Source organism: Hibiscus syriacus, unplaced genomic scaffold (genome assembly GCF_006381635.1).
Source record: "Hibiscus syriacus cultivar Baekdansim isolate YM2019G1 unplaced genomic scaffold, ASM638163v2 tig00111011_pilon, whole genome shotgun sequence".
NCBI classification, from domain to species: Eukaryota; Viridiplantae; Streptophyta; class Magnoliopsida; order Malvales; family Malvaceae; genus Hibiscus; species Hibiscus syriacus.
Window position 1 is genome coordinate 67,977 of NW_024062952.1, and position 17,171 is coordinate 85,147.

Here is a 17,171-nt window from a genome sequence, read left to right on the forward strand (position 1 = left end):
AATATTAAAATCACACTTTCAACAGGTCCTAAATGAAATTGTAGCTTTATCTTCGTGTAAGCGTAGCAAAGTCGATCACCTTACCTGCAACATTTCCAAATGTAATCTATAATATTGGGCAATGTGTATGCTACAACCCGATTCATTTCCTGAAAAATCAAATAAAAGTTATCCTACAGTCACATGCATCATTCCTAGTAAATAAGATTTACTTTGTAGATTAGCTTTTTGGGTGAAAGCATCCGGTCTGGTGGCAAGAATAACAAAAATTCTAGGATTAAAAAAAGGGCTTACTCTTATAGTGCAAGGCAGAGCACCAAAAACAAAAGTGACAAAAAATACAATTGTAATTCATCCGGAACATGTAGGCAATAAAATTAACAGGGAAAAAAAAACATTATTTAGCATCTTGGCCTTCTTCTGCTGCAGCTTCAAAGGTCTCACCAGGTACAAGATCTGGTACCTCCTCATCATCCTCTTCCTGGGTAGTGGCTGCACCGTTACCAGTACCAGCAGCAGGTGCCTGCTTCTGGAATTGCTCTGCCAATTTTCTCAAGTTGTCAAGTTATCTGGCCCTATAGTTTCAGAACATGGATCAACAACCGATAATAGATTTACAATCACAAAACGGTACCGTTCATGGTAAGTGTACATACCCAACTGGTTGATGATTCCTGGGAGAATATCCTGCAATTCTGGAATAGGGGAAAATGAAAGAGTCAGATCAACAAATCTTAAAGATCAACAGAAGTGCACAGTGGCTGACAAATGCCCCAAGTCGTAGATGCCTTGGGAGCTAAAAATACCAATGATTTTGGCAAACCATGGGACGCTTTGAAGTTAGGGATGCATACTCTTTGTCTGAGGGGAACCACTAACAACCCAGGTGTTGGCAGCAATAGAAGCTTGAACTGAAATACAGACCATCACATTTTAGTTTATTATGCAAAACATCTGAGAGAATCACAGAGTCCACTTCAATAAAGCTATGTCTACCTTTCGGATTAATAAACTGGATAACACATCATCCTTGAATATGTTGACTTCCTCGATAGCAGGAATAGCATTCACTCCTATTCTCTTGAGGGTGCTCTGTAACCGTTTGTCGTCAGTGGTAGTTGTCTTGTGGACAGCCTTCTTCTTTCTATTAACACAAGTCAAAATAACAACACAGTAATTAATACGCAAATCGTATAGAGAGGCATCCAAACTCAAGCACCTATCCACATGGCATATAAAAAGCATGACTACAGGATCAGAACATTCTGCTTGGCATGATAGCCTCTCCTAAATATCTGAGCAACACCTTCATAGGTAACCTATTTTGGAGATAATTAAAACTTAATAGTAGTCTATCCAAGCAAAGCTCATATCGTGAACACACCTTCTTATGCTACCCTTACCACCGGTGCGGACTGCACCAGCCATTTTCATGAGTCTTTCCTTGTTCATCTGCCCAAGGGTAAACAGCAAGTCAATAAAAAATATGACAAACCGAGAATCGAGATTCACACACACAGTAGCTTATCAAAAGCACCAAAACAAACAAATAAACACTACATATGGAACAAAAACGCACCATAAATATACACGCAAATCTTGGGAAACATAGAAGAAATGAACTAGCTCACGCATTACCAACACACCCTAGACCCAAAAAAAAGGATGAAAAAGGCAATTCAGCCACTACCTTATCCTTTTTTTCTCTTTTTTCAAGAGGGAAAATAAAACAGACGACGGAATTTTAAAAAAGAAAAAACAACTTTAGAACAATACACAGAAATATCAGATGCTCTAATTTACTTATCATAATTGTATTTAAGCTTTAGAGCATAAAGCATAAGCTAAGCTGGAAATCAAAACAAATATAAACTCAGGCAGCTGGAACGAATATCAACCGGAAGTTTTTTATACAATAATTCCAAAAATACACGTACAAAGGGTCATCAAGAGCCTAAATCAAACCAATCAAAAGAGAGAAAATGGAAGATAAATCAGCCATGGATTGAAATTAAAATGATAGAAATAGAATAAAAGTAACAAACGCTTTCACAAAACGTAGATGGCAAATGATGAAAGAAACATTGAATTAAGATATCGAACCTTAACAGTATGAGAAATAATAATGATATGCCGCGACTCAGACTGCAACTACAACTAGAAAAGGGGTGAAAAAAATGAGATTTTTCTATACAACCCGCTGAACACGCTCAGCTCCATTTTTTATGCCTTTAGGGTTTTTATCTCCACCCTTGGATTTTTAGTATTTTGATCCGACTGTTACAACGCCATCACGTCCATGTCTATCTTTGCAACAATGGACATGCCATTTCACTCCCCATTTTACTTTTCCTTTGTTTGAGTTAATTACATATCGTCCCCAAATTACGATAAAGATTTTAAATTAGTACTGATCTTCAAAACATTTATATTGAATCTTGTGTCTATTATTGTAGTATCAATTAGGTTTTTTTTTTGGTGTTCATCTAGTTGTTATAATGAACGATGCACAACCCTTTGGACCAACAACATGGCGTCATTGAGGAATTAAAACATCTCTTCCTTTTAATTGAAGATATGCTTTTTTTCATTAAAGGGAAGATTTTCCTTAGGTGGCGTTTGGTTCGCTGGAATCCATTGGAATTTGGGGGAATTGGAATCCAATTCTATCACTTTCCCATGTTTGATTCAAGTTTTCAAAGGGAAAATTGGAATCTAATTCCATCAAACAAGGGAAAGTAAATTTTATCCATAACATGATGGAATTGAAATCCTTTAGAGGAGGGAATGTGAAATTTGACCATACTACCCATCAATCTTTTGTATTAGGGTCGGATCTTTTTTTTAAAAAAATCGGGATCGGGTCGAATTTTTTTAACAAAATTCTGGTTCGGGTTCGGGTCGGGTCGGGTTTTTTTAAGTTTGATATTCAGGTCGGGGTCGGGTCGGGTTTTTAAAAAAATCGGGATCGGTCGAGTTTTTTAAGTTTGATATTCAGGTCGGATCGGGTTTTTTTAATTGTGATATTTGGGTTGGGTTTAGGGTTCGAGTCAAGTTTAGGGTTTGGCTCAAGTTTAGGGTTTTTTTAAGTCAAAGTTTTTATTGAATAAAAATATTTTTTTTTTTTCATGTCGGTCGGGTTTCTAATTCATATATTCGGGTCGGATCGGGTCTCGGGTGGAGGTTCCTTGTTCTCGGGTCGGGCCGGGTGTACCAAAAAACCGACCCATGGTCATCCTAATTGCGATGATTTTAACTTATGATGTTTATTAGCATGATTTTTATAATTTATTAAAATGAATAATCAATCAATAAAATGAAATTTAATATTTTTTAAATTTTTATAATATATTACTACATGTAAGTTATAAAACAAATTAAAATAAAGCAAAAAAATAAGAAGGGCAATTCTGTCATTTTACATTACTGAAATCAAATTCATCTGACATGTTTGCGAACCAAACAGAATATGGAATTGGATTTCAATTCAATTTCTTGCCAACCAAACAGGTTTCAGATTCCAATTCCTGACAGATTCCAATTCCTTCACAGATTTTAATTATCTCAAAAACATTTCAGCGAATCAAACGCCATATTAGGGTTTTTCTTGGTTAATTAACATGTTGGGTCATTGGGCCACCTTATAGTTGAGTCTGGGTAGCCATTTTAGATTTGGATTTTGGGCTTGAACGGTTGTAGCCTTATTTGGGTCTAGTTGTAATATAGGCTAATGGCCTAAAGGTTTATCTTGAGTTTATTGGGTTATAAATTGTGAATATATAAATAAACAAATTATTTATTCTTTTAAAAAATAAATAAGATAGAGGATTTTTTTCTCGGTATTGAGATCCGAACGAAATTGGGTTTTACAAAGTTAAATCACTCTAAATTATTGTGCAAAATTATTTATGTTTTTTTATTGCTTTCGCAAAAATTTTAAAAACGAATTTGTCTTACTCTTTATATTTTTTTATCGATCGATTGAACTAATAAAAAATGAAAAATATGAAGGAAAAAAATGTTGCAAAAGAATATAGTATTGAAATTAAAAAAAAACTTTTAAATTTTTTAGAAATATAAATTTTTAAAACTTTTATATTTATTTACATTTAAGAGATAGAATGGGTTTTTTTTCCTTTTTGTTCTCTCCTATTCTCTAAAATTTCATCATTAATTCATATCAGTTCACGTTGCACATCTGATTTTAATAGATGAATCTTTTAACATAAATTTTTTGTATACGCAAAATCTCAAACTCAAGTCCTACTTAAACCATCGAACTTTTACCACTTAGACTAACATTTACAACTCCTTACTCTATTCTTAAAATAAGGTTTTCTTTGTGTGATATATGTCTTAAAATGAATTTATGACACGTCATAATTCTATTTTAATTAAATTAATAATTAACTGTTTTAATTAGTTAATAAATTATAAATCAATTTTTATATCATAAATATTAATTAAATTATTATATTTGCATACATTATTACTATTTATAATAATTATTACAGTTCTGACTGAATTTTGTATCACGAATTAATCAGATAACAATTCAAATGAAAATTTATTAAAAGTTGCACAAAGCTTAAACGTGGATATAATATAACAAATTCATGATTGTTTTATTTGAAATTCAGATTTTAAAATTTGTTTTGTTAAATAAATAATAAGAATAAACTGCATACATTCAAGATAAATACTGGATTTAATATAACATAGTTGAAAAGTATAAAAATATGATTTACCAATATAATTGTAAGGATTTTAAATTCTCTATTAAATAAGTATAAAATTATTGATTTACCAAAAATAATAAGTATTTACCAAATATTTTATAAATGCATAATATAATATAAAGGAATATATAAATAGAGGTCCTTTCGGATCTTATTATTGTATATATATATATATATGTATGATAACTTTAAAAAAACACTTATAAAGGTGTTTTTAAAAAGTGTAACTCGCATTATCTTTATAATAACACAATGTACTAAAGTACAATGCCATTACAGTAATAATTATGGAGCTGAGTATTGCTCCTTCAAATTACATGCCATATTGTGAGAGATATAAATAGTTTTTTTGTAGCTCTGCGTATCATGTTAAAGATTTTTTTTTTTGGTTTCAGGAAGTAAGTGATGAATAATATTATTGTGTCCTGCGGCCACCGGAGCCACTCTCCCTCTGGCAGTTGAAATAAACGGCAGCCACTGGCAGGCCAAGATTGTAAAGCTCAGCAAAGTCTCTGGTGTTGAAATTCTGGCGCCACCCTGGTGCGTACACTGTTTGCCTTCCCAGTTGCCGGAACAACACGAACACGAAGCGGTGGATACCAACCGTAGGTCGTGGGCTCTCGTAGCACACTATTTCTTGCCCTACGTTTTCAATAAACCGCAACATCATCAGTGAAAGCGAAAGAGAAAGGGGTGAAGATAAAAAAAAAAATACCCTAGAGTTCAAGCTTCACATATAGATATTTTGTGGATCGAGCATAGACATGAACGTGTAGTTTTTGCCCAAAATGAAGCAAGACATGAACGTGTGGCATAAATAGTGCTTTCGATCGGGAATTCATACTAATCGTGGGCCTCGACTCAACCTTGGCGACAATAACTGTTCCCCCACTACTATTTCCATCACTCGACAAAGTTCTACCGGTCACGACATATACATAATTTTATATTGGAATGACGAATTTCTAAAATTTTAAAAATATCGACCGATAAAAAAAAGAAATTCATTTCTTACTACTGAGATCCGATAAATCTAAAACCAAAGCAACAGATATGCATATACATTTATATACGTTATGGTAATAAAATATAAATAAAGGCAGTAAAGAAGATACTAACCAAAGTTTGCACCAGTCGTGGCTGGAATATCAGTTACCAACCTGAAGAGTTCGATTCGATAATAAAACAGTAGTAAGTAAAGTATTGTAATATCGAAGAATTAAAACTACAACTCATGTGATGGAATAAAAGGATTTTGTCACTTTCTGCAATATCCCAATAACTACTACTGGATGACCAATCACATCATATCTATGATACGAGAGGAATCCTTGCTGACTCCATTTTCCTAGTATTATTTCACATGATAGGGTGGATTTTTATGTCTTGTCATTGCCAAATGTCAGTGACAGAATATATGGATTTGATTTCTATTTTATCAGTAAAATCATTAAATATTTAATTAATTTAAAATATAATAAATTAATTGAAAAGTAATTTAAACAGAAAAGATGGATAAAAACTACTGGTTAACGGCCAAGATGGTGTGACCAATTGACGAACGCACGTAGATTTTATTTGTAACTTCATTGGACTCTTGTCCTGGTAACGCTAATGCAACTCTGAACTTGCTGAGTGCACTTCATTTGGTTGGAATGTTGCACTGTCTTGATGTTTTCGTAAATCGTAATACATGCAAAGTATCAAAACTCAGCATTTTAAATATTTATGTGTGCCTTTTGTCTCCACTTCTATATATATATATATATATATATATATATATATATATATATATATATAAAAGTAGGGACACAAACATGACTTTACGTTAGGAGGTGAAATTTTTAAGTTTTAAAAATGATGAATTTATAAAATCTCAAGTATGAAAACAAATATCAATAAAAAATATAAAGAAAAATCTAAAATAAATGATAATTTAATTTTTTTTAGAGGAAACTAGCCGTCCCGTGGTTCATCCCTATGTAACATACATATATACATATAAAGAGAGAGAGCTCACCAGTGTAAGTATTCCCTGAGGTTGGGGTCACTTGGACTGGGGGCATCAGGATCCACCATAACCTGAACCAAATGTAAGGGAGACTGATTATCAAGAAACCAAAAACATTGCTTCATTAATGTGTATGTAAAGGGAGTTACCAAAGTGTAGAAAGTCCTAAGATCATCCCCTCCAATATCAACCCTTGGCTGGTTCACAACTCGAGAAGGTTTGAGCTCAACGCCATTGTTAAGCTCCCTAGTGCCGTAGGACACCCTGAGAGAAATAGACTTTGTAAAGGAGTCCAAAACATCTCCTATAACCCTACCAACTACCAGGGGATCTCTGTCTCTAGGCATGCTATCGCTATTTGGTATTGCAATAATGAAAGAAAAACACCAAACTGGAGAATTTTTTGCTCGAGTTTACTGATGAAACAAGGCGGTACCTGAGTGGTATTTATATAGCAGAGCCTGGTATCTTACCTTTATCTTTATGTCTCCATCAATAGAATCTGAGCTTTTTTATTATCACAAGTATAGTTTTTCCCGCAATGATTTCATTGGCGTATCCTGAATATTCAAACCAATGGTTAAACCTCAAACTGTGAAGCGAAGTTAAGAAGAAGGGGCAATTCCTTTTAATTTCCAAAAGCCGGTCCACAGAATCCATCATTATCAGGGTACAATATGTCTACATCAATTCTTTTTGGTTTTTTGTTTTCTTCGATAAAAAATTGATTCGGTTCAACCGCCCACACAGCCAAGATCGGTTGCTGATCACCCGATCCGATGATGTTGTTGCCATTGAGAGTAGAATATAAAGACAAAATTAATTCAAGTGGTAAAAAATTTGATATTGTTTAAGATATCAAAATCAAATCTTTGTGTATATAAAAAATTCTCACAGAAAAAACTATCAAAATTAAATGTACAACTCGAATCGATACGGATTAATCACTATAAAATTTTAAGAACCACTTGTACAAACAAAAAAGAATATAAAGGGAAAAAGGAGGCTGTCACCCTACTAAACATGACTGGCACCATTCTAGCCACATACTCCACCTGGGTTTCCTATTACTTCTTTAGGGTTACTGTTGCCGCTTTCTGTGATTCCCATACCCCGATCCACGACTTACAAATAATTTATACTACTTTTTCTTCCTTTCTTTCTCGGGGTAAACAAGGTGACTCATACTTTCGAATATTTATAATTTCACTATGTGTATATATAGTAAGAACTACATCTATTTATATCATACATGTTTAGTCTAAACTTTAGTTTAGCTTATACTTTGACAAAGTTCATTCAGCACAACTGACAGATTAAAAAATATTTTTTAGGATGAATATATATATATATATATAACGCATAATTTTGAATGGAGAACACAAATAAAATTTCATGATAAATACTATCACTAAAATAAATAATTAATCGAAGAAAATTCAAATTTTAGGGTGAACACGTGTCAACATTCAAATATATGTGGATCCACCACATATTGCATGTAAGGCTTCCACCCATGTCTGTGCAAAATGATACCTAAGTAATTATTTAAAGATGTATCAACTAAACACATTAACCAACCTGATGATAATAAGGAGAATTATTCTTCTTAGAAGTCTTAAGTTCAAACAACTACATTTATAGGGTGCATATATATTATCAACAACTAATAAAAAATTTAAATATATAATATTTCATAATCACTCGTTATTATTCAAAAAAATGTATTAACTTTACCATCAATTGGTCGAAAAAAGTGGTGGTTTGAATTTTGTAGTATGGAAGACTTTACCTGAATAACGTCTTGTTCCGAACAATATTATTTTTAAATTATAGAATGAAGGACGATGATTACAATGTAGTATTTGTTTAAATATCAATCATTTGACATTGAATACTTATAACCCTACATATGCAGTACTCGAACCCAAAACCTCAAAGAGTAACAACGATTCCTTAATAACTGAGATCTCATGATTCATGTATCGACATACATATATTGTAATGTGTTAAGGTACAAGTATTAGTTTTGAAGGTTGGATTCCTCTTTATTTACCTTATGCTAGTTCATTTTGAGTTTTTAAAAAGAATAATTATTTTAATATTAAATCACTCAGGCATGGGTGAATATTTAGTTGAATAGAATCGTTTGAGTTTTTATTCAAATTTAATTGTAATTATTTATAATATTATAGTATAAATTAATTTTAATTTATTGACTTTCTCTAACCATATAATATATATATATATATATTCATATTCTTTTTTCATGTTGTAATGCTATTTAATAAAATCAAATATCATTTCAAATTATAGAATTTATTTATTTGTACTATTATTTTTAAAAAAAATATTTTAAAGAATAAAATATTAATTAGAATCTAAAGGAGTACAGGAACTATGAAATCCTTACCCTCGTCATGAACCTAGCAAGAAATACATTGATCCATAGAGTCAATAAAATCGATGTGGATACCAAATCTCCACAAATGCATACACGACCATTAACAACACTCATAATTGAAAATAAAATTCCATTCTTAAATGAATATATTTTTTAATAGACTGGATAATTATAATGTAATATACGTTTAGAATTTTCTTAACTTATTGATAACTCACACTCTTACCCTACAAATGTAATTATTCGAACTTAAAACTTCTAAAAATAACAATATCATCTTTTATCATTAAAATAATTAATGAGCTTATTCTTAAAAAAATATTTTGAATAACAGAATTTGTTTTTGGTTCTTTAATCCTAGTTTCTTGACGACACAACATTACACTGTCAATCCTTTGTTTTCCTTTGAAGCCCCACTTGCTTTAGGACCGATCGAGACTTTCAAAAAAGAAAAAAAGAAAAAAAAAAGGTAATGCTAAGAATTAGTTTCATTTTTTAATTCTACGGAGTAATGATTAGAAAAACATTTTTTTTCAATTGTTTCATCTTTTCTACTTATCACATCAATGAAAAATATAAATGTTTGATTAAATAGTCACTTTGATCTCTATTTTTTGAAAAATTTTAGTCCTCAACATTCATTTTAAGACAAAAAGACCTATGATGTTTGAATAATAGTAGCTTTGACTCATATTCTCTTTTTTTTGGAGCATTATGGTCCTCGACCTCTCATTTTAGGGCAAAAGTCCATTGTTTTGGAGCAATAAAAATTGTTGACTATTGATTTTCATCCATGGTGGAGCCTTTTACCCCTAAATAAAATATTAAGGGCCAAAATGGTTTTAAAAAAAATATGAATCAAAGTGACTATTTAATCAAACGTTAGAGGTGTTTTTTTGGCATTATGCCCATAATTTATGAGCAGATAATTAAATTGTTACCTTAGAGTGATTTATATCACCCCACGTTTCCACACTCTCTCTTTAAGAGTTTTGCATGGACGCGTGGGATGTCTTCAATTAATGGGCAGTTTTAGGTGGGTTTTATAGCAAAACCACACTATAAATATGAGATTAATTAAGGTCTCTAAGCACTACAATCAAATTCAAAGCGATTCTATTTAAGAGAATTTGGAATTAATACATCATTTAATGAGCTTTTGAGTGCTTAGAAGAATTAATATAAGTTAAATTCGAAGTTATCGATGGTGGTTTGATAGTGGTCCGACGTACTCGACAACGGTTCGACATATTTGACCGTGGTGCAACCAGATCCCAAATTTCGACATACGATGTAGGTAATGACTAGATGTATTTATAACTGATCATTTTCTCTGCATATGTGCTCAATTTATGCTTACATTTGGTATCATGAGCATGTATGTTCATTGTTTCTTACAGTTTTCAACTCGTGAATATGTCTGATACTAGAGCAGATATCCCTTAATTAATTAGTGAGAACTTTAAGTTCTAGAAGGGGAGTATTATTCTTCAATTGAAGTGTTTAGATATTGATAATGCCATAAGGAAATTTGAGCCACATACCACTGAAACCAACACTCAAGTTGATCTTGCTCTGTATGAGAAAAAGAGAGCGATCTAATATCCTCATTACTAGGTTTATTAAGTGAAAGGTTCCTACTAATATTCGTGACTCAATTGAGCATTATGAGAATGTACAACTATTAACAACTATTGAAAAGTAGTTCAAAACTTCTCAAAAATCATTGGCCAACACCCTAATCATGAGGTTTACATCAACGAGACTTTATAATGTAAAAGGCGTATGTGATCACATTAATAAGATGCGAGATTTAGCCGCTCAACTTAGGACAGTCGATGTTGAAATGTCTGATTCTTTCCTAATGCACTTTATAACACTCTCTCATCTCAATATGGTCCATAAGATCTCCTATAACACACATAAGGATAAGTTGTCTATCAATAAACTTTTGACCATGTGTAATCAAGAGGAGGCTAGACTCATACTATAGATGAGATAAGTGCATTGATAGTTATTCAAGGAAAGAGGTCAGTCTAAGCCAAGTCAAAGAGGAAGATTAAAATTCAAACACAAGCTGACATTGGTAAAGAGTCCAAATGTTTCTTTTGTAAAAATAAGGGACACATAAATAAGGATTGTGTCAAGTTTAAGAATTGGCTTGAGAAGAAAGGTAAATCAATCCCACTTATTTGCTTTGAGTCAAATATGATTGATGTTAATTGTAATACATGGTTTCTACAATTCTTATCTCAAATTCCTTATAGGGATTAAGAAACCTAAGGGAACTAGTGGGAGTTGAGCAATACATATATTCAGGAGATAAGATGTAATTGCACGTTGAAGCTATCGGAACATATAAATTAGTGTTTAGTAGTGGGCTTGTTTTAATTTTAGAAAAGACTTTTCACATTCCTAGTTTTTCTAAAAAAATAGTTTATGTTTCAAGACTTGCATCATTGAGGTATTGTTTTAATTTTTCAAACAATGAATTCAGTTTCTTTTATAAAATTAAAATTGTTGGAAATGAGGTTTTATCTGGTGATCTTTATTATTTAAATTTTTAATAATAAACATACTTATAATGTTATTGGTACTAAATGTTGTGTAACACCCCCAACCTGTATCCGACCCGGATACGAGTCCGAAGTGTCACATTGACTTTTCAAACATTTATTCGTATAAAATAGTGAGTAATTTAAAAACTTTTATAACATTTAACTTATTCAAAACGTTTACAAATATATATCAGAGTTCATACAATTTATATCTTTAGACTACATGCCAACTACACTCTATATACAGTACATATATTTTCTGATCTGACATTTGGTAAGGAGAACTGTCCTGTTTTGCCCCGCATTACCCTTTACTCTTCTCGAAACCTACGTGTGAAACAATCACACGCTAAGTCGTTGACTTAGTGAGGCATATAAAACATATAATATTTCATATAACATAAAGCATACATAAACATATACCATCATTATCATTAAGAAACACACATAACATCATATGGTTCATGTAACACATTTCAAACCACTTACCTTTGATAACCATTTATAAACCCATCGTATACATATCACCTTCCGTATGTTTGTTTAATCACTTTATTAGCCCATGTACACTAGTGAGAACTTAAGGTATGTGAGTACATTGAGGTTGTGCACACATATGCTGTCACCATAGCTCGATCAATGTCCCGAAGAACCAGTCCATAGATTCTGAAGAACCTAGGTAATCAGTCCATATGTCCCGAAGAACATAGGTAAACAGTCCATATGTCCCGAAGAACATAGGTAAACAGTCCATATGTCCCGAAGAACATAGGTAAACCCTCGACCCTTGGCATGCCAACTATACCCCTAGCTCTCATATCACATAACATGGGCATTATCATTTATAACAGTTCACATTACTTATTCATAATCTTTCTCTTATAAACACATATATTTTTTTTTCAGTCACGTATCACATATACGTGTAATCATTGATCTCATAATCACATGTTCCTTCTCTTCTGTCACATACCACATGTATGTGTAAACATATATCTAATATCATATGTTGCATGTAATCACATAGATCGTATCATATAGCTTCTTTCACATATACATGTAATCACTTAGTCTATTTTCATGTAATTCTTTTCACTTCTCATATGATCTTATATTCATATCTCACATAGCTCATATCACCTTGCATTGTTTCATATAAACATAGATGTCATATCTTGTTCGCATATATTTTCTATATAACTCATATATCTCATAGTTCTTTCACATAACTCACTATCATATTTTCATATCATATATCTTATAATAGATTCTTATATCATCATTTGTTTCCTTTCTACCTATTCATAATCACATAACATATACGAATCATATCATTATCTTTAGTCATGCATACATACAATCAATGTAATACGAATAATCACATATAATTATAACAACACATAATCATGTCCATGACTTCATGCATATTACTCTAGGAAATAGACTCATCGCAAGTCTTATTTCCATTAAACACTACATATCACTAGTATGCACTCACATTGGTCTCACTAGTCAATTCCAATCTCTTATCTTTCCCTTGATCGATCTTACTTGTCAAATGTTCCGGATTTGCTTTACGCGCAGAATCTACATAAATGTACATTTGGAGGCAATCATTAGATACCTACACTTTGTAATTGGATACTAGCAATCTTAAACAAACTTATTAAACCAATATTCACATTTTTCCTTTAGGGGGGTATCGATTCCCTACTGGGGGTATCGATACCCTCATGACATTCTGGAATTCTGTCGTTTGAGAGGGTATTGGTACCCCTTTGAATGGGTACCGATTCCCCCTAACCCAGAAATCATTTTTCAGCACGAAAATTACTTCATTTCCTCTCAAACACTTCATATATCATCCCCTTTTTCATTCTTAACTCTAGTACACATACTTAAACCAATCTATACTCATTTATTTCATCTTAAACCTCAAAATCCTATCTTCCATATGTAATTCAATAATTACATCAATTTTGCAACATGTTTCAAATCTAATTCTATTACTTCATATCTCTTACTTAGATTTATGACAAGTCAAATTCCTTCTCAAAATTCACTTACTAACTCTTTTCCAGAATTTCCTTAAGAAACTCATTTTCTTTAATCTTTCATAACTTCTTTATCTTTTGATTTTAGGACAACTTAAGCTTTCCATAAGCTTAAGTATTACCTAATGATCAAAACCCACTCTTAAAATTAACAAATAATCAGCTAACAAAGAATCTTACCTTTGCAAGCTTGGCTCTTTCTTTCTCTCGTACATGAAGAAGAATAAGAAGATGAAGAGAATATCTCTAATCCTTATCCCCTCTAACATATATATCCTTATCATATTTATTTTTAATTCATTTATTAGTTAAATGACCGTTTTGTCCTCTACTTTATTTGATAATTACTAACAATTTTTAGGATTTATTTCCAGATAAATCATTGAACTAATCCATTCTTCTACTTTAATCACCAAATTCTGAAACTTTACCATTTAGTCACTAACCCATAGTTTGGGATGTTACAACTCTCCCCTCCTTATAAGAAAATTCGTCCTCGAATTTTCACTGCACATCTTAATAAGAACATATCTTCTAATGTTCTTATGTTGCTTCCCTGACTTATTCTTTCTTGTCATCATCATAAACTTACTTTTCAATCCTTTAATTTTCCAACTATCTTTTTCGTTTATACATTCATCTTCTGTTGCTTATCATATAAATAATAACCAGTAATACCAATCCATTGTTGTCTTTTCTCTCATTCGATTATGCATTTTTCCTTTGACCTTTCTAAAATTCCATATAATGTCACTCATCACATTGACAGTAACATCCATCTCATCACTCTATATCATAAATCCATCTATTTCTTCATAACTCTCTAATTACCTTATAACCATACCAAACTTGTATTTCGTCATCATTTGACCAAAACACAACTTTAAATCTTCTTCAATTGTGATTAAACATATACTTTAAGGAGTCAAATAATATTTTCACATCACATTGCACACTTTTCGTGTTTCTATATCGAACTTATCATTTACACTTCCATACGAATCCTCACTTCATTCACTATATCACATTTACGTAATCAAAATATACAATTATATCCAATACAATTTCATCACAAAATCTTGTTAGTCAACGCTAACTCTTTCATTCTAAAGTACAAATCCTTATCATATCCACACTCTTTCTTATACACAATACTATCCCTTTGTTTCAAATTCGTAACTCTGATTTCATTCATATAATGTTACTTATCCTATAGACAGTAACATCAATTCTTATCACTCAAAATCAAAATCAATCAATTGATTTCTTTCCTCATTTTCTAATTAATTCACCACAATCCAAACTTTTACTCATTCTTATCATCTATTGTACTTGTATTTCCTTCAAACATACAAATCTTTATCTTCTTTACCACAACACCTTACTATGATCAAACTATACAACTATATCCAAATCCTCTTCATATTTGGTTATCATAACCTGTCAATATATTATAATTCCATTACATTTTCATCACATACTCTTGTTAGCCAATGCTAACTCTTTCCATCTAGAATACAAACTCTTTTACAAACAATAACCGCGTCACTTGATCTTTTAACATCCTTATGGTGACACTCGTTCACCATATTCCATCTTATCCACATAATAACAAACTTCTCAATTTAATTTCTCCACTATGGAGAAATGAACATCTTCTAGCATTATCTTCATATCATATATCCAAAGGTCTGTAACAACAGAGCCTTCCTCAAATTCACCCTTGAGATCGGGTGCTCATAACTCTTTTAACTATTTCGATACATTCATTCTATGAGTTAACGAAGTATACAATTAAAAACACATCGGAATATCATTCAACATTATGAATCATTCTCTAATCTTATACAGACATTCCCTGAGGTTTTCGCTCTTCTCCCTGCCTGGCCAGGGCAGGTGAATGCTATTACCTTCAGGTCTATCGTCTTGTATTTCACTTTGGAAATTCTCATATTTTCATGTGCTCATATCATTTCTTCTATCAGATATCACGTGTGCATATGCTCATCCAATTCATATTGTATAACATATGTCAATTGCATATGTTCACATATCATCCATCATATCATATAAACATATATATAAATTTCATAAATCATTCTCAATATTCACTTATCTTATATAACATAACAATTTAACTCTATTAACAAGACAGCACACTCCTTACCCTATCAGATCAGAAAATTTTTCACTTTGTGTTGGCATGTACACTTTTTAAAACACTTTCGACTTCGTTTTTAGCCTAGAATCGGCTAAACCGTCACTCTGATACCATTAAATGTAACACCCCCAACCTGTATCCGACCCGGATACGAGTCCGAAGTGTCACATTGACTTTTCAAACATTTATTCGTATAAAATAGTGAGTAATTTAAAAACTTTTATAACATTTAACTTATTCAAAACGTTTACAAATATATATCAGAGTTCATACAATTTATATCTTTAGACTACATGCCAACTACACTCTATATACAGTACATATATTTTCTGATCTGACATTTGGTAAGGAGAACTGACCTGTTTTGCCCCGCATTACCCTTTACTCTTCTCGAAACCTACGTGTGAAACAATCACACGCTAAGTCGTTGACTTAGTGAGGTATATAAAACATATAATATTTCATATAACATAAAGCATACATAAACATATACCATCATTATCATTAAGAAACACACATAACATCATATGGTTCATGTAACACATTTCAAACTACTTACCTTTGATAACCATTTATAAACCCATCGTATACATATCACCTTCCGTATGCTTGTTTAATCACTTTATTAGCCCATGTACACTAGTGAGAACTTAAGGTATGTGAGTACATTGAGGTTGTGCACACATATGTTGTCACCACAGCTCGATCAATGTCCCAAAGAACCAGTCCATAGATTCCGAAAAACCTAGGTAATCAGTCCATATGTCCCGAAGAACATAGGTAAACAGTCCATATGTCCCGAAGAACATAGGTAAACAGTCCATATGTCCCGAAGAACATAGGTAAACCCTCGACCCTTGGCATGCCAACTATACCCCTAGCTCTCATATCACATAAAATGGGCATTATCATTTATAACAGTTCACATTACTTATTCATATTCTTTCTCTTATAAACACATAGCTTTTCTTTTCAGTCATGTATCACATGTACGTGTAATCATTGATCTCATAATCACATGTTCCTTCTCTTCTGTCACATACCACATGTATGTGTAAACATATATCTAATATCATATGTTGCATGTAATCACATAGATCGTATCATATAGCTTCTTTCACATATACATGTAATCACTTAGTCTATTTTCATGTAATTCTTTTCACTTCTCATATGATCTTATATTCATATCTCACATAGCTCATATCACCTTGCATTGTTTCATATAAACATAGATGTCATAT

At 32.0% G+C, this 17,171-nt stretch overlaps 1 protein-coding gene and 1 pseudogene across 1 annotated transcript; both read right to left on the reverse strand.

The window, feature by feature from the left end:
* Positions 1-251: 251 nt before the first annotated feature.
* Positions 252-1,934, reverse strand: LOC120149869 (annotated as a pseudogene).
* A 3,149-nt stretch (positions 1,935-5,083) lies between these two features.
* LOC120149860 (protein HEADING DATE 3A-like) lies at positions 5,084-7,156 on the reverse strand. Its single transcript, XM_039162564.1, has 4 exons — positions 6,900-7,156; positions 6,760-6,821; positions 5,859-5,899; positions 5,084-5,381 (listed from the first exon to the last, which is right to left on the reverse strand). Exons 1-4 carry the CDS (start codon positions 7,095-7,097, stop codon positions 5,155-5,157), a joined length of 528 nt encoding a protein of 175 aa, XP_039018495.1. The 5' UTR covers positions 7,098-7,156; the 3' UTR covers positions 5,084-5,154.
* Positions 7,157-17,171: the final 10,015 nt, after the last annotated feature.